The 21,718-nt window shown below is 47.2% G+C and overlaps 1 protein-coding gene across 4 annotated transcripts in view; it reads right to left on the bottom strand.

The window, feature by feature from the left end:
* CHD3 (chromodomain helicase DNA binding protein 3) overlaps nt 1–21,718 on the bottom strand; it is a 73,952-nt gene that overhangs the window by 25,852 nt on the left and 26,382 nt on the right. For 2 of the 4 annotated variants that reach the window (XM_069767417.1, XM_069767414.1), the window contains exons 2-17: nt 20,707–20,834; nt 19,657–19,818; nt 19,438–19,559; nt 18,411–18,649; nt 17,483–17,607; nt 15,668–15,815; nt 15,333–15,517; nt 13,735–13,965; nt 13,335–13,532; nt 12,874–13,079; nt 12,454–12,585; nt 10,559–10,658; nt 10,288–10,479; nt 2,368–2,568; nt 2,154–2,291; nt 1,937–2,058 (exon numbers count right to left, since the gene is read on the bottom strand). In XM_069767417.1, coding sequence (XP_069623518.1) covers nt 1,937–2,058; nt 2,154–2,291; nt 2,368–2,568; nt 10,288–10,479; nt 10,559–10,658; nt 12,454–12,585; nt 12,874–13,079; nt 13,335–13,532; nt 13,735–13,965; nt 15,333–15,517; nt 15,668–15,815; nt 17,483–17,607; nt 18,411–18,649; nt 19,438–19,559; nt 19,657–19,818; nt 20,707–20,834 — 2,629 coding nt within the window. The remainder of the gene's footprint in view (nt 1–1,936; nt 2,059–2,153; nt 2,292–2,367; nt 2,569–10,287; nt 10,480–10,558; nt 10,659–12,453; nt 12,586–12,873; nt 13,080–13,334; nt 13,533–13,734; nt 13,966–15,332; nt 15,518–15,667; nt 15,816–17,482; nt 17,608–18,410; nt 18,650–19,437; nt 19,560–19,656; nt 19,819–20,706; nt 20,835–21,718) is intronic. The other 2 variants (XM_069767415.1, XM_069767416.1) reach the window with 1 other exon arrangement.

Below are 21,718 nucleotides of genomic sequence, written 5' to 3'. Positions count from 1 at the left end.
CCAGTAGTGCCCAAAGCATCTAAGGGGTTTTACAGAAAAGATGAACTTCCTATGTAAGCTCATTGCACTGGTGCCCTGACAGCAGACTCATGGGGTGCTGATGATTTACAATTGACAGTAGGGGCCTAACAAAAGCCCCCGGACCTGAGTCTTATAGGTCCGGCCCAAAGCAAGACTCAACGGGTTTTCTGTCAATGTCACAATAATATAGTGCATCATAGAAGTACTGTAGTATATTGTAAAATGACCTATAAGAATGAGGCCGGGCTCTCCACGTCTCACTATTATCACAGCTCAGTGAGACTTCCTGCTTCTGAGCTGACAGACACCAATACAGCAAGGAAACACAGAGGAGATGCTAGACGTTTATATCACACTGGATTTAGCTATTCAAGACAAAAGATTCCTGTGTCACCACTTTCTCTTAGGAGTTACTGGCTCTGTAAGGTATGGGGTGAGACTCAAATTAACCCTATACATGCACCGATATCCACCTCTAGAACATTACCCCTTAGCAGCAGCTGTGCCTCCTGCGGAAGAATAATTCTGTAAAGTCAGCTGTGTCCTCATCTAGATGATTAACTCCGCACAGGCAGCTATGTCTTCCTCTAGAAGACTAAACTTTACAAGCAGTTATGTCCTCATCTGGAAGATTAACTCTGTACAAGCTGCTATGTCCTTCTCTAGAGAATAAACTCTGTACAAGCTGGTATGTCTTCCTCTCAAAGATTAACTCTGTACAATCAGCAATGTCCTCTTCTGGAAGATTAATTGATTAACTCTGTACAAGCAGCTACATGCTCCTTTAGAAGATTAACCCTTTTATAAGCAGCTATTTCTGCCTCTAGAAGATTAATTCTTTACAAGCAGTTATGTCCTCTTCTGGAGAATTACCTCTGTACAAGCAGCTATGTCCTCCTCTGGAGAATTAACTCTGTACAAGCAGCTATGTCCTCCTCTAGAAGATTAACTCTGTATAAGCTGTCATGTCCGCCTCTAGAAGATTAACTCTGTAGAAGCAGCTATGTCGTCCTCTGGAGAATTAACTCTGTACAAGCAGTTATGTCCTCCTCTAGAAGATTAATTAACTCTGTACAAGCAGCTACTTGCTCTTCTAAAAGATTAACCATTTTATAAGTAGATGTGTCCTCTTCTAGAATATTAACTCTTTGCAAACAGAAAGTTGCCTATGCACAAGCAGCTATGTCCTCCTCTAGAAGATTAACCCTTGTACAAGCAGGTCCTCTAGCAGATTAAGTAGCTGTATCCTGCTTTAATGCTGCATTGCACGCAGGAACATCATATCACATGGTTGATAGATAACAATATTTCAGTCCCCAGCTAGAGGTGAGGAAAAATGTCACTCTGCGGAAAAAAGCTTGTTCTGCTAACATGAAAGTAAACCTTGAGTCTCTGTAATACTGAGATAAATCATCTGATTTGCTAATTAAATGTATTTGACAAAAGTGACATAAGTTAATGTAGTGTTACTTTTTAGGTTTATCTCAAAACCGAAAAGGACCCCTTTAAAACATTCGTTTACTATATGTTTATGTTTTTTTTTCACATGGTGTAAATGTCATTGTTCTCCTGAACCCGGAGTAGTTTTTCTTTTGTTCCTGCTCCTCCCCGTTCCTGAGATATAACTCCTTATTTCCTGCACGTAAATCTAGTCTTTTTTAGCCAAGTGGATGTGGTCTCCAACTCTTCTCTGTGGGCATCTTCTTGACAAACACACCCAGTTGGCTAAGAAGATTAAATTTATATATGACAAAGAGCTGGCAATATCTCGGGAATGGAGAGGCGCATGAATAAAAGAAAAACAAGGTGGATTCAGGAGAACAGCGACGTTTACACTAGGTGTACAAAATATATAAATTTTGGCAAGTGACAGGTGCCCTTTAAAGAGCAACCAGTAATCCATTGTAATACGTACTTGAATCGCTCCGGAGTGAGGAAGTTGAGAAGATGGAAAAGTTCCTCCAGGTTGTTCTGAAGAGGGGTTCCTGTGAGGAGCAGCTTGTAGTCAATCTGGTATCCATTGAGCACCCGGAAAAACTGCAAATAGTAAAATATAGAGTGATGTTTTTTAAGCCCCAATTTAAGAATCCGCTTATTGACTACATCATTGCCACAACTCCCACCATACACACCTTCGACTGGTTGTTCTTGAGACGATGAGCCTCGTCCACCACCAGACAGGCCCAACGTATGGATCCTAAGGCAGCCTGATCAATGGTGACCAACTCATATGAGGTGAGAAGAACGTGAAACTTCACTTGAGCCTGAGCCTGGAAGGGTTAAACAAAAGGGATAAATAATAAGAAAGAAAGGAGGACAGGAGAAACAGTGTAACACACGACTCACCTTCATCTTGAAAGCCTTCTTCCCGCCCTTTATGACGTTATCCTGGTAGGAGAATTCGTTCTCCCGGATGACGGCCCGACTGTCCTTGTCCCCCGTATAGGTCACCACGTAGAAGCCGGGGGCCCACATCTGGAACTCACGCTCCCAGTTTATGATTGTAGATAGTGGGGCGCTAACAAGGAAAGGGCCCCGCGTATGTCCCTGCGGAGAAAGGAAATTCATAAGGTCTGCCACTCACTACCACTTCAGCATCAAACATGGCCTTACACCAGAGGTGCACAACCTGCGGCCCCAGGGGAGGGGACTAGTGATGAGCGAATATACTCGTTACTCGAGATTTCTTGAGCACGCTCGGGGGTCCTCCGAGTATTTTTTAGTGCTCGGAGATTTAGTTTTCATCGCCGCAGCTGAATGATTTACATCTGTTAGCCAGCATAAGTACATGTGGGGGTTGCCTGGTTGCCAGGGAATGCCCACATGTACTTATGCTGGCTAACATATGTAAATCATTCAGCTGCGGCAAGAAAAACTAAAACTCCGAGCACTAAAAAATACTCGGAGGACACCCGAGCGTGCTCAAGAAATCTCGAGTAACGAGTATATTCGCTCATCACTAGAGGGGAGCAATGATGGTCTATGCGGCCCCCAATCCATCAGGACACAGAGAATGGTGAGAAGCCATTGTACAGCAGCTCCATTCACTATTCTGCAGCCAGTGCTGTTATAGGGGGACACACTGAGGCTGGTACTGTTATAGAGGGTTATCTGCTGCCTATCATCCTGCAACAATTCCTTTAATGTACCTGCTGAACGTTTGCTAAATTAATTTGTTGCATTGTATTAAATACTTACTGCTGTACATCCATGCTGGGGTCATAGGAGATATTATCTGGTGCAAGGTGTTAGAGCATATGATTGTAGTCAGGCTCAGTGCATTGGATCATGTCACCTCCCCTGGGGTGTTGGCCAATTGCTAATTTATCCCCAATCAGGTCCTACAATCCATCTCACCTGATCCTTTACTCAGTCCTATAAATTTAGTAGCATCTTAAGGGGTGCACGTGTGTGGGGTCAGGCACACGCATCCATGCAGCAAAGCATCACGCAGCTAAGCATAGAGACGCTGCAGTTATTTCAACAGCAGTTAAGTCACGGCAGGAGTCAGGACTCCACTCTATGTATCTGTCTCTTTTGGGTATGTCTGCTGAATAAGCACTTCTTATAGCTTTTGTACTAACCCATCTTACTCCTTCACCATGTTTACATATGCCCTTACAGTGTTTGCTCCACCAATCCTCTCTCTCCTTCCCTATCCACAAACCCCAACACCCTCTAACCAAATAATCATCTCCCCTTCCCTCTTACCTCCCCACTTGACCTCCTCTGCTGACCTGCTCCTCAACCTTAAATCTGTCCTAATAAAACACAAAACAAGCCGGCCACTCTCCTTCTCCCACCTGCTCTCCCTTTCTCTGCTTCTCCTCACTGCTGGTGACATATCTCCCAACCCTGGACCCCCACAGCTCATACCTCCCATTACTACCCCTCCTACCACTCCCTATCTAATATGAACTACTGCAATCTTTACAACATAAAACCCGTGCCCCTGACGCCCACCTCCTGCTCCCTCTCTCTGGAGCACTCTGGAATGCCCGCTCAATCTGCAATAAGCTTCATGTGATTCATGACCTTTTTCTCTCTCACAAGCTTGCCTTCCTTGGCCTCACAGAAACAAGGCTAACACCCTCTGACACCGCCTCCCCTGCTGCGCTGTGTTAAGGTGGTCTCCACTTCACCCACACCCCTCGTCCCGGCAACAGACATGGTGGAGGAGTGGGTCTTCTCCTTTCTTCTAACTGCACCTTTAACCCAATCCCACCTCTACCCTTTTCATTATCCTCCCCTCTTTTGAAGTCCACTCTGTCCGCATCTACTCTCCCTCCAACCTCCAAGTGGCCGTCATATACCGACCTCCGGGCCCGGCCACTGCCTTTATTGACCAATTCTCCACCTGGCTTCTTCACTTTCTCTCTGCTGACATTCCCACCATCATCATGGGTGACTTCAACATCCCACTGATTCCCCTCAGTCAACAGCCTCCAAACTTCTGTCGCTCACTTCATCTTTTCGACTTACTCAGTGGTCCTCCGCAGCCACCCACACAGACGGACATACACTAGACCTGGTCTTCACCTGTCTCTGCTCTCTATCTAACTTTACCACCTCCCCTCTCCCTCTATCCGACCACCATCTGCTCGCTCATCCCTGTCCTCCTCACCTGTCACCCATGTCCAGCAACATGTGCACCCCCACAGAAACCTCACACACCTAGACACCCACATACTCTCTGACTCTATCCTACCACTGGCATCCATATCCTCACTCCACGACACAGACCGTGCCACTGCTTTCTACAATGGCACTCTCGCATCAGCTACTGACACAGTTGCCCCTCTCGTTCATGACAGACAGAGTGCGACGTATCAATAGACAACCCTGGCACAATAACACTACTAAAAATCTCCGGCAAGTGTCCAGGGTTGCGGAACGGCATTGGAAGAAAACACATTCGCAAGACGACTTCACTGCATTCAAACAAGCAACACTCGCTATTAAATCTGCTCTCACCTCTGCTAAACAGGCCTACTTCACCCTCGTATCTTCCCTATCCTACAACCCCAAACAGTTATTCAAAACCTTTAACTCCCTCCTCCGCCCCCCACTGCCCCCTCCAACCTCCCTCATCTCTGCTGAGGACTTTGCCACACACTTTAAAAATAAGATCGACCAGACAAGGCAAGTCTTCATTGTTCAACCACTACAACCCCTTTGTATACCAGACCAATGCCCAAACCCCATAACCTCCCTCTCCAAGATCACTGAAGGGGGCTTAATTGTCTCCTCTCCAAAGCGCACCTCACCACCTGTGCGCTCGACCCCACCACATCCCACCTCCTCCCCAACCTCACCACCACTCTTATCCCATCCCTAACCCACCTCTTCAACCTATCACTATCTTCTGGCACCTTCCCTTCTGCTTTCAAACATGCCACAATCACGCCTATCCTTAAAAAGCCAACCCTCGATCCAACTGCTATGTCCAGCTATCGCCCAATATTGCTGCTCCCATTCGCTTCCAAACTCCTGGAGCAGCACCTCCACGCTGAACTTTCCTCCCACCTCTCATCTAACTTGCTCTTTGACAATCTACAATCTGGTTTCCGCCCCGATCACTCAACTGAGACAGCCCTGACCAAAATCACTAACGACCTACTTACCGCCAAAGCTAATGGACAATACTCTGTACTCCTCCTTCTAGACATGTCCTCTGCTTTCGACACAGTTGACCACTTCTTCCTACTACAGATCCTCTCCTCCTTTGGCATCAAAGACCTCGCCCTATCCTGGATCTCCTCGTACCTTTCCAACCGCACATTCAGCGTCTCCCACTCCCACACTACCTCTTCATCACACCCTCTCTCTGTTGGAGTCCCCCAAGGCTCTGTTCTAGGACCCCTACTCTTCTCAATCTATACAGTTGGCCTGGGACAACTCATAAAGCCTCTTGGCTTCCAGTACCACCTTTATGCTGATGACACTCAGATCTACCTCTCTGGCCCAGAAGTCACCGCTCTGCTGTCCAGAGTCCCGGAGTGTCTATCAGCCATATCCTCCTTCTTCTCCTCTCGCTTCCTCAAACTCAAATCTGAACTCATCATCTTTCCTCCATCTCATAGATCTTCCATACCTGACCTATCTATCGCAATTAACGACATCACGCTTTCCCCCGTACCGGAAGTCCGCTGCCTCAAAGTAACCCTCGACTCTACCCTGTCCTTCAAACCGCACACTCAAGCTCCTTCCACCTCCTGTCGTCTCCAGCTCAAAAATATCTCCAGAAACCATCCTTTCCTCAACCGTCAATTTACTACAGTAAAATGCTTGTGCATGCCCTCATCATCTCCCACCTTGACTACTGCAACATCCTCCTCTGTGGCCTCCCTGCTAACACCCTTGCACCCTTCCAATCCATCCTTAAAGGGAACCTGTCACCCCCAAAATCGCGGGTGAGGTAAGCCCACTGGCATCAGGGGCTTATCTACAGCATTCTGGAGCCGCAGCGTGAAGACCAGAAGAGGACGTCATCTGATGAAGATGGGATGCCCCGGACCCGGACCAACAGTGGGAACGCCCCTGGGTGAGTATAATCTAATGTCTTTTTCTCATCTTTTAGGATACATCGGGGGCTTATCTACAGCATTCCAGAATGCTGTAGAAAAGCCCCTGATGTCGATGGGCTTACCTCAGCCGCGATTTTGGGGGTGACAGGTTCCCTTTAACTCTGCTGCCCGACTAATTCATCTCTCTCCTCGCTACTCCACAGCTTCCCCCGCCTGCAAATCTCTTCACTGGCTCCCATTCCCTCAGCGTATCCAGTTCAAATTACTAATACTGACCTACAAAGCCATCCACAACCTGTCTCCTCCATATATCTCAGAACAAATCTCCCGATATCTTCCCTCACGTAAACTCCGGTCCTCCCAAGACCTTCTCTCCTCCACACTTACTCTCTCCTCACCCAACCGCCTCCAAGACTTCTCCTGAATATCCCCCATCCTCTGGAATTCTTTGCCCCAACACATCCGACTATCAACCACATTCGGATCCTTCAGAAAGAACCTGAAAACCCACCTCTTCAGGAAAGCCTACAGCCTGCACTGACCCCGCTGCCTCCTCATCACTACAGAAGCTACCGCCTCACCAACATCGGAGCTCCTGCAACCCTCAACCTATTGTTTCTTCCCCACCATTTTGTACAATGTAAGCCCGCAAGGGCAGGGTCCTCGCCACTCTGTATCAGTCTGTAATTGTTAGTTTGATTACTGTAAGTGATATCTGTAATTTGTATGTAACCCCTTCTCATGTAAAGCACCATGGAATCAATGGTGCTATATAAATTAATAATAATAATAATAGAGGTGTCAAGGTAAAAATATATGTCTTTATACATTTTTGTACTTGACGACCCCGACAGAGGGACACACTGAGGCTGGTACTGTTATAGGGGGACACACTGAGGCTGGTACTGTTATAGGAGAACACACTGAGGCTGGTACTGTTATAGGAGAACACACTGAGGCTGGTACTGTCATAGGAGAACACACTGAGGCTGGTACTGTTATAGGAGAACACACTGAGGATGGTACTGTTATAGGAGAACACACTGAGGCTGGTACTGTTATAGGAGAACACACTGAGGCTGGTACTGTTATAGGGGGATATATTGAGGCTGGCACTGTTATAGGGGGACACACTGAGGCTGGTACTGTTATAGGGGGACACACTGAGGCTGGTACTGTTATAGGGGGACACACTGAGGCTGGTACTGTTATAGGGGGACACACTGAGGCTGGTACTGTTATAGGGGGACACACTGAGGATGGTGCTGTTATAGGGGGACACACTGAGGATGGTGCTGTTATAGGGGGACACACTGAGGATGGTGCTGTTATAGGGGGACACACTGAGGATGGTACTGTTGTAGGGGGACACACTGAGGCTGGTACTGTTATAGGGGGACACACTGAGGCTGGTACTGTTATAGGGGGACACACTGAGGCTGGTACTGTTATAGGGGATATACTGAGGCTGGCACTGTTATAGGGGGACACACTGAGGCTGGTACTGTTATAGGGGGACACACTGAGGCTGGTACTGTTATAGGGGGACACACTGAGGCTGGTACTGTTATAGGGGGATGCTGTTATGACCTGGTGGTTAGGAGCACCCGGAATGACCTGATAGTTAAACCTCATACAGGACGAGCTCTGGGATGTGGGAGCTCTGCTGACCGCAAGCCCTAATCCTATCACACACACTAAAAATAGCCGTGGAGCGCTCCTGACCAGACCTAGGCGTCTCGTCACAGCCTAAGAACTATCTAGCCCTAGAGATAGAAAATAAAGCCTACCTTGCCTCAGATAAATTCCCCAAAGGTAAAGGAAGCCCCCCACATATATTGACTGTGAGTAAAGATGAAAGTCACAAACGTAGAGATGAAACAGGTTTCAGCAAAGGGAGGCCATACTTACTAAATAGACAGAGGATAGGAAAGGTAACTTTGCGATCAGCACAAAAACCTACAAAAGACCACGCAGAGTGTGCAAAAAAGACCTCCGCACCGACTCACGGTGCGGAGGGACCACTCTGCATCCCAGAGCTTCCAGCTAGCAAGACAAAATCATGAAAACCAGCTGTACAAGAAAACAGTGAACAAATAATGACTATCAGGAACTTAGCTTCTGCAGGAGAAGGCAGGTCACCAGAGAGATCCAGGAGCGAACTGAACAAATGCAAAAACATTGACAGCTGGCATGGAGTAACGATCTGAGAGGAGTTAAATAGAGCAGTCAACCAAAGGATAAACCACGTCACCTGTGTAAGGAACCTCAGAAGCAGCAGCTTCACTCATAGCCACCAGAGGGAGCCCATAGACAGAACTCGCTGAAGTACCACTCACGACCACAGGAGGGAGTTCGACAACAGAATTCACAACAGGACGCACTGAGGCTGGTACTGTTATAGGGGGACACACTGAGGCTGGCACTGTTATAGGGGGACACACTGAGGCTGGCACTGTTATAGGAGTACACATTGAGGCTGGTACTGTTATAGGGGGACGCACTGAGGCTGGCACTGTTATAGGGGGACGCATTGAGGCTGGCACTGTTATAGGGGGACACACTAAGGCTGGTACTGTTATAGGGGGACACACTGAGGCTGGTACTGTTATAGGGGGACACACTGAGGCTGGCACTGTTATAGGGGGACACACTGAGGCTGGCACTGTTATAGGAGTACACATTGAGGCTGGTACTGTTATAGGGGGACGCACTGAGGCTGGCACTGTTATAGGGGGACGCATTGAGGCTGGCACTGTTATAGGGGGACACACTAAGGCTGGTACTGTTATAGGGGGACACACTGAGGATGGTACTGTTATAGGGGGACACACTGAGGATGGTACTGTTATAGGGGGATATACTGAGGCTGGCACTGTTATAGGGGGACACACTAAGGCTGGTACTGTTATAGGGGGATACACTGAGGCTGGTACTGTTATAGGGGAACACATTGAGGCTGGTACTGTTATAGGGGGACACACTGAGGCTGGTACTGTTATAGGGGCACATACTGAGGCTCGTAATGTTATAGGGGGACACACTGAGGCTGGTACTGTTATAGGGCGACACACTAAGGCTGGTACTGTTATAGGGGGACACACTGAGGCTGGTGCTGTTTTAGGGGGACACACTGAGGCTGGTACTGTTATAGAGGAACACACTGAGGCTGGTACTGTTATAGGGGGGACACACTGAGGCTGGTACTGTTTTAGGGGGACACACTGAGGTTGGCACTGTTATAGGGGGGACACACTGAGGCTGGTACTGTTATATGGGGACACACTGTGGTTGGTGCTGTTATGGGGATACACACTGGTTGTTATAGGGGGATTCCTCTTCTGAGTTGTTCTGTAAAGGGTAGGCTATACATGTGAGGGTTATGGAGACTGCCAGTGTTTTACAGCTCTGGCCTCTCTCCTCGCTGAGTGGCAGGCATGGGGTCAGCGGACCCCCATTCACCCACTATAGAGGTCTCAGAGCTGTAAGCTGCTTGACAGCCGTACGGTCAGAAGCTGCGGCCCTGGGACAAGGAACATCGCCTTATCCATCATGTCACGCTGGGATACAGAGAGGATCCCGTCCAGTCCTTTACTCCCCCTTTACGTTTCGTGTGTAGCCTCTTATCTCAGAATAACGGGGTATTCCGATCACATAAAATAGACGGCACATCGCTGACACCTGGGACCCTCACTAATGCCAAACTTCTCTGCCATCTTACCTTTTTCTGCCATCTTACCTCTTTGTAGAGAGAATATAAGAACACTATAGTCTGTATGGTTTTTCCCAGGCCCATCTCATCGGCCAAGATGGTGTCTGTGCCTTGTGCCCAGGAGAACCGCAACCAGTTTAGTCCCTCCAGCTGGTACATGTGAAGCGTGCCCCCCGTAGAGGAGACGAACGCTGGCTGCACTTCATATTTCACGGTGGGCTGTGAGAAGAAGAGGGGTCACGCATGATGGACGGGTACGTGAATGCCGCATTCGCCTCCCGCCACTGAGCATACTCACGTCAGTGGTGGGGGATCTAGGGATGTCCTCCATGTACGATTCTTTTGGGATCCTCTTGAATTTTGCAGGGCAGGAGTTGCTTTCGCCCACGGACAGTTCTCTGGAGGGAGAAGACATCAGGACGCACATTAACCCCTCCACGACCTATGACGTGCATATACACGGAGCTGCCATATTGTTCCTCAGTTACACTATATACTGCAATACCTGATCGGAGGTTCAAGTCCCTCGACGGTGACCAAAAAAAGACAAGTAAAAATGAATTGAAAAAATATAAAAAAAATATGTAAAATGTTTAAATCAATCCCTTTTCCCATGCAAAAGTAAAAAAAAAACCTGTACAAATTATTTAAAAAGTACAAATAAGAAAAAAAACATGGAAATGGCAGAACTGTCCTTTTCGGACATCCAAGCCAAAAAAATGCAACAAAAAACGATCACAACATCTATCAATAAAGATGACGGCGCACCACACACGAACAGAAAAAAAACCCCGACACTGCCACAAAAAAAAGTTTGAGGTTTCCGAAAATGGCGACTCAGGCCACATTTTTTTTTACAAAGTTCAAAGGTTTTTTTTTAACCCCTTCAGCACCTTGCGATTTTCCGTTTTGGCACTTTCGATTTTCATCCCCTTCTTCCCAGAGCAATAACCTTTTTATGTTTCTGTCAATATGGCCACGTGAGGGTTTTGTTTTTTGTGGGACAAGCTGTACTTTTGTACGACACCATTGATTTTACCATATAAGAAAATTGCTTACGTCGTCATTTTCCGAGACCCGTTTCCATTTTTCGGGATCTGGGGTTGGGTGAGGGCTTTTCTTATGTGCGCCGAGCTGACGTTTTTATTGATACCATTTTGGGATAGATATGATATGATGTTTTCATCACCTGTTATTATATTTTATTGAAATGTTGAAGCAGCCAAAAAAAATGTAATTCTGGGGTCTTGATTATTGTTTGCCCGTTGCGCCGTTTATAGTTTGAGAGATCGTGAGTTTCTGGACGTGGAGATAACAAATATGTGTATTTTTTAAAATTGTTTTATTGTGACTATTGCAAAAGGGGGTGATTTGAATTTTTTTTTTTTTTTTTACTTTTTGTTTTACACTTTTTATTTTATTTATTAGTCCCCTTAGGACAGAGGTCCCCAACTCCAGTCCTCAAGGCCCACCAACAGGTCATGTTTTCAGGATTTCCTTTGCATTGCACAGGTGATGCAATTATTACCTGGGCAAGACTAAGGAAATCCTGAAAACATGACATGTTGGTGGGCCTTGAGGACTGGAGTTGGGGACCTGAAGCTGCGATCGTCCGATCACTGTATGTATAGCAGAAATCACGATCTCCTATGAACCCTGGATACAGGGGGTTTTCTGTAGACAACCGGCTATCTTGACATCCCATCGGCACCCCTTGATCATGTGACGGGGCGCCGATGGGTGGGACTTGTGACGCGCTTCCTGCTGGAGCTTTTTAAATGCAGTTGTTAACTGGTTAACAGCTGCGGGTGGATCTCTGATCCACCTGCGGCTGTTAGAGGCACATGATAGCTGATCAGATCAGCTGTCACGTGCAGGAAAAGGTGCCGGCTCAGCACCAGAGCCCGCATCAAAGGCAGGGACACGACCTTGGATGTACTGATAGGTGCAAAGTCCTGAAGGGGTTAACCAATAAAAAACTTTAAAAATGAAAAAAAAAAACAAAAAACAACAATATAAGTTTGTTATCACTATACAATAATAAAAAAAGAAGTTATGGCTCAAGAAAAATAAAGAAGTAAAAAAATACAAAAAAAAATCGCCAAGCTTTGAAAGGGTTGATTTATTCATCATCCCCATCTGATAGGATCTATACAGAGCGGAGTCCGGACTCTTGTAGCCCCTCCTCGGTACCTGTGTCTCCAGTACATCTGTTTGTGGTAATTATAGTCCGGTAGTTTCATGGTGTCCTCCTCCCATGTTGACTGATCATAGGAGAGGTCTCTCCACTTCACCAGGTAGCGGTACGTCCCCTTCTTGTCCAAGCTGAAAAAGGAAAAGATTCACTTGTACAATGCACTGCAATACTCAGGTATTGTATTGTTCTGGCTCCTCCGGTGGGAATATGGCAGAGTCTGGGGTCTTCACTACCATTACCATCCCCCAGCACAAAAATAATGGCGCTGTGGGTGAAGAATAAAGTGACAAGGTGCGTCTTCTCTTTCTAACCGTTTAGATGCTGTGGTCTCTATTGATTGTAGCATCTAAACCGTGAAACTGGCACGGTCCGTGTATGGAGCAGGCTGGAGCGGCCCTGTCCCTTCCGCTCCTCACCTGTGGTTGATAATCCTCTGCAGGGACATCCACTCCGGTTTGATGCCATATCTATAGAACCTCTCTTCCATGTCGGAGTATTCAGCATCTTTGTTCTTCTCGCTCTTCCCCTCATCTTCTCCGGAGCCGTAATCGAAAGGCGGTGGCTCGTCCATATCGTTTTTCCGCTGGAAGTTGCGGTACATGACAGTGTGGAATATCTCCAGCTGAAAAAAAAAAAAGTAGAGGACGTTACATCAATACAGCAACATAATAGATGGAGGGGGAGGGGGAGGGAGATGCAGCTGCAGCTTCTCGCTCTGTGATTCTGAGACTGGATGCTGTGAGAGGGGAGGAAGAGGAGCAGAAGTCAGGAGTTTATGAAAGCAACAGTGGACATCACACTGGGCCGGGTATAGTCAGGATGTTGAGTTTTTTATATCCTATTTGTAAAAGCCATAGGATCATATAAAGATACAGACCTGCAGCTCCGTGATCCAGCAGCAATGCCAGTAGGACATTCCTGCCCACTTCACAAAGAACTCTCTCTCCGACCTCCCCTGCAGGTTCCTGGCCGGCTCCTGATCAGGAGCAGGTAGTTGAGGAGGTGGGACTCCTTCTGGAGGAACCCCCCAGCGCCAGTGGAGGATTTTCTGCACCCGACCTTTTAGCCTTGGGCACTGCGGACCAAAAGAAAACGATGACTGACGCAAACGTGGCGCCCAAGAATGTACCCATTTCACCCCGTAAACACCAACTCATTGTTTTTAGACATTGCCTCACTTAGTGGATGTGTATGGCTTGGTTTTATGTTTTTAGCTAATGTGCGGAACTGTTTTAATGGGCAAAACTACACCTAATATTGCCCGGGTAAATTCTTACCGTGCATCGTGGGCAAAGCCATTCCCCGTGCGGGATGTCGGGCAGCGGAGGGTTGAGGCAGTGGATGTGGTAGGAGGACACACAGGCATCGCAGCACAGCAGCTCTCCTCCATCCTTACACACCCGGCAGAACTCCATGTGGTCGTCTTCTTCCTCCCGCCTATCTCGCCGGTGTTCCTCCAGCTCTTCCTCCTCCAGTTCCTTGGCTTCCCACTGGACTCCCTCTTTCTCCTGGAACATATAAATGGTTTCCACATTATGTTCAGCTATTACACATGCTAGGCCTAAGTTCACATTTAGTTTTCTCTATTCATGAAAGCTGTTTCCCTTTCATGTATGGTCCGACTTTTAATACGGTGTTGTTATTTAGGGCCGACAGAGTTAAATCATATAATTATGGCCACCTGCAGGCACCACTAGGGGGAGCTGAGGAGCATATTGAAGACAGGCTTATTACAGGAGCATGCAGTGAGCTCCCCCTAGTGGCAGTAATAAGATTGTCATTAAACCATGGTTGTGTACAGAGGAGCAGCTCTGTATAAATTAAAATTAACTCCCACCCCTTAAAAAAAATTATTAAGAAAGTAGAATAACATTTTGACCTGTGGTGATAAGCTCTGTAAACTTATATTAAAGGGGTTGTCCGAGTTAGTCCAGCTCCAATCCTTATTGTTAAGCCCGTTCCATGCCACTGGCCAATCTCTGACAGAGGAATTTAAGATGTGTGATGCCACCCAGATTACAGTCCCTCAGAATGTTTTTTTTTTTCCCTTTCAATAATTACTCTTTTTCTTTTATTTTTTTGGGAGGGGTTATGTTTTACTTTTATTAACCTATTTTTACAAAACGTTCATTTTTTTTTAATATAAAATACATTTGTATTTTATATCGATTTATATGTGTTACATAATATGTCCCCCACCCAAGCAGTCAAAAAATATTTTCGGGGTAACATGGGCTGCAATGCTGAAGACCCCAGTCACCTCCCTCTTGGGTTCAAGTCCTCCAGAACTTAAAAAAAAGCATAAAAATATAAATCATCCCCTTTGTAAAATAAAAAATATATAAAGTTAACTCTTTAGGAATCGTCACACCTGCAAAAGTCCAATCTATCAATATGTTAAAATATTTAGCCTATGCAATATTTACCGATGCAAACAAAAAATGATTTTAAATGCCAGAATTGTCACTTTTTTTGCTCATTGCGCTTCCTTGAAAAGGAATGTGTCATAAAAAAAAATGTAAGCATTAATTTAAAAAAAAAAAAAAAAAACATTAACTTTTATTCATAGCATAAAATAATAAAAATAATTTAAAAATATTTGAGATGTTCCACTTTTGAACACCAAGGGGAGCAGCTGCTGAAATTTGTCATGAAAACCTAGTCTACCGCTAGCTCGCTTTACGACTGCTGCAAATGTGGGCGGGGTCTTCTCACATGTGTGTGATGTCTCCTCCCCGTTTCCAAAAGGATGAGAAAGAATGAAGTTGACACAGTCGTGTAAATTATTTGCCGGCGGGGGTAAGTATCATGACAGGTTTATAACTGCTTGTGGCGGGAAAGGGCCGAAAAATGAGCCCTCACCGCTGTCACTTACACAATGTGGGCAGCTCCAGTTGCCCTGGGGGGCACGCTCTAATTCTGGCTCTAGGCACACCAGGTGATAAGCTCGGGGACACGTGTCGCACAGGATGATCTCGCCGCCTTGCTGGCAGACCTCACAGTAGTCCTGGTGGTCCGTTTCATAGCCCTCTCCAGCGGAGATCCCTTCCTCCACGACAACTAAAAATGAAAGGAAAAAAAAAACAAGAAAGTGAGACGTTTCGGACTGACAAAGCGCCGACTGCATCTGTCTTATGGCCACAACCACAGGCTGTCCTGGCAGCCTTATGTTTCGCCGTCTACCGGTGGCTTCCTCTCTGGTTCTCTCACCTCTCCACTTTTTACCTTTCTTCTTCTTTTTCCCGGCCGGCCTCCCTCGCTTTCTCTTTACTCGTCCTGAGCTGTCTGACGGGGCGGAGGAGCTGTGAACGCTGGAGTCCTCCAGGTCGGACACTTCGGGGTGCTCCATCTCCTCACTCTGCGGGGACACAGTGACAGCTTCGACTAATCTATCGCCGGCCCTTGTATAAAGACGGATTCCACTGCAAAATGCTTCCGTCACCAAAGGACTGAATTCTAAGGGTCTGGTCAGAGGTACAAATTAATTTGGGGGGTCTGGTCTTGGGTCTCATAAAATTTTACGGATCTGATTTATTTTGGACTAATTTTGAGGGTCTGGGTTGGGGTTAGAATTCATTTTAGGAGTTTTCTCATTGGGTCTCAATGTTATGGGTTGGGACAAGAGTCTGAATTATTTTAGGGATCCGGTCTGGGATTAGAATTAAGTTTAGGGTTCTGGTCTTGGATCCAATTCATTTTAAGTATCTGAATTACTTTAAGCGGTCTTGTTTGGGCTCCAAAATAATTCTAGGGGTCTGGTCTGGGGTCCGAGGTTAGGTTTTGGAGATCTGATGAAAGGGTTGGTTTGGGCCAATTTTAGGGGTCTAGGGATCTCATCATTAATTTTACAGATCTGAATTATTTTGGAAGTCTGGTCTGAGCTTTAAACTAATTTCAAGGGTCTTGTCTGGGATCCAATTATTTTTAGTGGTCTGGGGTGGTCTTACCTGGGATCATAGCAATTTTGGACTGCTGCATAATTTTAGGGATCCGGTTGGAGAACTGAATCAGGGGTCTAGTCTTGGGTCTCATTTTTTCATTTATTTTACTCACTTATATAGCGCTAACATATTCCGCAGCGCTTTACAGGTTGCACACATTATCATCACTGATGGGGATCACAATCTAGATTCCCTATCAGTATGTCTTTGGAATGTGGGAGGAAACCGGAGAACCCGGAGGAAACCCACGCAAACACGGAGAGAACATACAAACTCTTTGCAGATGTCGTCCTTGGTGGGATTTGAACACAGGACTCCAGCGCTGCAAGGCTGCTGTGCTAACCACTGAGCCACCGTGCTGTCCTCTGAATTATTTCTGGGGTCTGATCTGGGCTTCAAATGAATTTCAGGGGTCTGGTCTGCAGCATATACAAAATATAGAGGTGCTGTTTGGGGTCTGATACATTTTAGGGGCAAGAATTAACTTTAGGTGTCTTGTCTGTGGCCTTAGTTAGTTTTAGGTGGTATTGCCTGGGATGTTAACCACTTTAGAGGTCTGGTCAAAATCCTGATTAATTTTTGGGGTCTGGTCTGAGGTCTAACTAATTTTATGGGTCGGGTATATAGTCTAAATAATTTTGGGGGGGTTGGTCTGGGGACACAATTAAATTTAGGGGTCCGAACTTGGATCTAGAAGTCTAGAAACCTAATAATTTTAGTGGCCTGGGGCCTGCGTAATTTCAGGTACGGTCTAGGGGTGTAAATTAATTTTAGGGGTTTGGGGTGATATCTGATTAATATTAGTGGCCCAGTCAGGAGTCTGAAGTAATTTCACGGGTCTGGTTTGTGGGTTAATCTGAGGTCTCAGTGGATTTAGGGGTACGTCTTGGGCTCTGAAGGAGTTTGGGGGTGTATGGTCCTATTAAGTTTTGAGAGGTGGTCAGAATCAATTTACTAGTTTATTAATTGTTGAGAGACGTCAGTAAAATCATTCCTTCACGTCTATGAAACTTCCACAATAGATAAGCAGCGCCTCGGAGCGCCCTATGTATATAGTAGGATAGCGATGCGCCAGGGCACTTACTGAGCTGCCAGCTTTCCTCTTCACTCCACCCAGTTTAATCTTCAGCAGGGTCATTTTCTTTTTGCCGGGCTTCCTCTTGGGCTCGGACATCCGGGTACTCTTGTACGGTTTCTTATGCCCTGGACCTGAGACAGAACTAATAGTGAGCAGATGATATGGCGAGTATGAGGTGGAAAACCTCTGCAGGGACGGGCACTGAGGCTGCGGGGATGGGCACTGGTGCTGCGGGGATGGGCACTGGTGCTGCGGGGATGGGCACTGAGGCTGCGGGAGTCGGCACTGAGGCTGCGGGTATGGGCACTGTTGCTGCGGGGATGGGCACTGGTGCTGCGGGGAGGGGCACTGGTGCTGCAGGGAGGGGCACTGGTGCTGCAGGGATGGGCACTGATGCTGCAGGGATGGGCACTGATGCTGCAGGGATGGGCACTGGTGATGCAGGGATGGGCACTGGTACTGCAGGGATGGGCACTGGTGCTGCAGGGATGGGCACTGGTGCTGCGGGGATGGGCACTGATGCTGCGGGGATGGGCACTGGTGCTGCAGGGATGGGCACTGGTGCTGCAGGGATGGGCACTGATGCTGCGGGGATGGGCACTGATGCTGCGGGTAGGGGCACTGATGCTGCAGGGATGGGCACTGATGCTGCGGGGAGGGGCACTGATACTGCGGGGAGGGGCACTGATGCTGCGGGGACGGGCACTGGTGCTGCGGGGATGGGCACTGTTGCTGCGGGGATGGGAACTGATGCTGCGGGGATGGGAACTGATGCTGCAGGGATGGGCACTGTGGCTGCAGGGATGGGGTCTGGTGCTGCAGGGATGGGCACTGGTGCTGCAGGGATGGGGTCTGGTGCTGCAGGGATGGGCACTGTGGCTGCAGGGATGGGCACTGGTGCTGCAGGGATGGGCACTGATGCTGTTGGGCTCACCCTTGCCCTCCTTGGTCTTGGCTCGGCGGATTGGCACTGCTTGGAAAACGCTGGCAGAATCGGGGAGGGCGACAGTCACTTGCTCGGCCACCGCCGCTGCAGCAGCTGCCGCCGCCGCTGCCACTACCGCAGGTGATGACTTGAAAGGGTTGTTGGCACTAAATTCTCGCCACTTGGCACCCAGAATGGTCATCATCTTGGACATTGGAATTTTGGGGTTCTTCTTAGCAATGAGAGGCCTAAAGGTACACAGTGACAAAAAGCCATGAGTCTACCCATGTATTTATAAAGGTGACAAAACGGGGGAATTAGAAGCCAATGACATCGAGAGAGCGAGAAAGACACAAGTCACAAAGCAAGACCCTGCTGCAAAGCAACGTAGACAGAAGCAAGATGTACACCGGGGCCGCACTGTGCAGACACACAAAGTAACAGAAAGGGGTCAGCAAAAGCCCCTCCCACTAAAGGGCGACAAATCTAAAAAGTAGGATAGGAACAGCAAAGAGTCTCCTCCCCTGCAGAGTGATACAGATAGGAGGAGCTATGAGGCTCCTCCCCCTGCAGGGGGATACAGATAGGAGCTATGAGGCTCCTCCCCCTGCAGGGTGATACAGACAGAAGCTATGAGGCTCCTCCCCTGCAGGGTGATACAGACAGGAGAAGCTATGAGGCTCCTCCCCCTACAGAGTGATACAGATAGGAGGCGCTATGAGGCTCCTCCCCCTGCAAAGTGATACAGATAGGAGGCGCTATGAGGCTCCTCCCCCTGCAGGATGATACAGATAGGAGGCACTATGAGGCTCCTTCCCCTGCAGGGTGATACAGATAGGAGGCGCTATGAGGCTCCTTCCCCTGCAGGGTGATACAGATAGGAGGCGCTATGAGGCTCCTCCCCCTGCAGGGTGATACAGACAGACAGAAGCTACGGTTTGCTCCTCCTCCAGTAGTGACAGGCAGAAGGGCAGTGTGCTTTCCCGGGGAGTTACGGTGTCACGTACAGACCAGTGACGCACAGTGACCACAGTACCTCATGAACTGGCTGAAGGCTTTGTAGTTTGTTAGGGTGTGATAATCGTCATCAGTAAACACATGATCGACGTCCTCCAAGCCCCAGCTGGCCAGCAGCACCGCGGAGGACTTCTGCTCTACCTGAGGGATAGACGACACATGGGCACATGTTAGCGCACCGCAGTCACCATGCAGCGCTCCTCCAGACGAGCGTCGCCGGAGAGTTCTGGGAACGGACCTTGCGCTCTTCCACCACCTCCTCTTTCTTCCTCTTTTTGGTTTTCCTCTCTTTCTTTTCCTTGTGTTTCTTTTTTCTTTTCTTTCCCCCGGCTTCAACGTCGCTATCCTGAGAGATGTGATCTCCGATCCCCTCGTCCCACTTAAGGTCGTCATCGCTTTCCTGGAAAGGCAGATAAAGGAGGAGAGAAAAAGTTTTACGTCCTGGTTCTGTCTCTGTGTAGGGGAAAAGAAGCTGCAGGTAAGAGCAGGAAGGCAGAACACAGCTTGTTACTGTCAGCCTGGAGAAAAGGGAGGCATAGGGGGTTACAGGAACTTGTCCTCATGTTATCACCCTCTCCACTTACCAGACATTTCCATATTCAGGCATTTTTATGCATTTTTTACACAGCTTTTGTACTTGTTACAATATATGATTGTAGGCAGGTCTGCATGGGGTCGAATTTATTAACAAAACAATTGCTCAACAATTTATAACTATGGATGAGTGAATGTTAGCTTAAAGGGAATCGCTCACCAAGTTTTTGCTATGTAATCTGACAGCAGCATGATGTAGGGGCAGAGACCCTGATTCCAGCAATGTATCACTTACTGGGCTGCCGTTTTGATAAAATCATTGTTTCCTCTGCCGCAGATCTAGCAGTTCTCTGAATGCTTAGCTCTGTATGACCCCGCCCACAACACTGATTGGCTGCTTTCTGGGTACACTGACAGAAAACTACCAATCAGTGGTGGAGGCGGGGTTACACAGAGCAGGACTACACGGCACAAGACCACTAGTCCTCTACTGATGATCAAACACTGATTTTATTGAAATGTGCTGCGTAAAATACGCTTGTTTTTAGGGCGGTTTTGAGGCGTTTTTCCTTGTGTTTTCTTTCCATTTTTTTAATGGATGAAAAATGAATCAAAAACACGTTGTTTTGAACAAGCCTTAATAAATTCCAGCCCTAACATTCCAGGACTCAAGGTTCATTCAATAATACACGTGTCAGCTGCCTGACCGGAAACAAGAAAAAAAAAAATAAAGAACAGGAATGAAATCCCTCACGGGCTTTTTGCGTTTCCACTCTTTTATGGCTCGCGGCGCTCGTTCTTTGCTTTTGACTTTCTTCTTGGGTCCCCTCTTTTTCTTGACGATGATCTCAGGAGAAGGGACTGGAGACAACTCTTCATCGTCTGTTTAAAAAAAAAAAAAAACAGATTGAGAGATCAAAGGAGAATTACAATTGTGACATCGAAGAAACATAAAAGCTCAAAACGGTAAAAAATGTGGCTCCTGAGAGTCTCGGAAATCAACTTTTGCCGGTGCTGACTTTGCATGAATCAATAGTGCAAGTGATTAAACTTTATAATACGTGTTTTCAGTGAAAACTGCTTCTTTCTAGACTCAAGAGCCTCTACTTGTCTTTGCTGAGCCTCATAAACTCATCATTCACTTTGAAAAAATGGCTAAAATACCTCTTGCACACGACATACTGTTTCTAGTGTTTTATCTCATCCTAGAGCGTGATTCACAGCTACACTGCTCAGTAATGCTGCATAATGTTCTCCATGTTGCTGTGGCTTCTGTATTTGTGCTACCTAGGAGACAGAAGAACAGGAATTCTGCATGTCTGTAAATGTGGTGAATGGGTAACACTTTAGAAGGAGGTCTCCACTCAGTAGCTCAGAGACAACAGAAAACTAAAGATAGAGTCTGCATAGAGGAAAGTCACTTATTTCCCTCCCTCCCTGTATCCTGAAGTCATCATCCTTTCTGGAAAAAAAAAAAACTACTCGAATGCAAAAGATGGACTATGGAGTCTCTTATATTCTATTTAAAGGGATGATGGAGGAGTGAGGAGCAGAGTGAGTAAACAGGCAGGGGCAGACAAGACAGGCAGATCCTGCATAAGTTAGTGATTGATTTAGCTTATCCCATAGCTGTATTCACAGCCACACAGCTAATGCTGGGAATGCGGCTATTTAACATGTACTACATAGAGACAAGTCAGCATAAATCCCTCATGTCTGTATGTGCTGTATATAGGAGACATCATAGCACAAAGTCTCCACCCACC

The sequence above is a fragment of the Ranitomeya imitator genome, chromosome 4 (assembly GCF_032444005.1).
Source record: "Ranitomeya imitator isolate aRanImi1 chromosome 4, aRanImi1.pri, whole genome shotgun sequence".
Classification (NCBI taxonomy): domain Eukaryota; kingdom Metazoa; phylum Chordata; class Amphibia; order Anura; family Dendrobatidae; genus Ranitomeya; species Ranitomeya imitator.
Note: the sequence above shows the minus strand (reverse complement) of the source record. Positions and strands in the feature narration are given on the sequence as shown.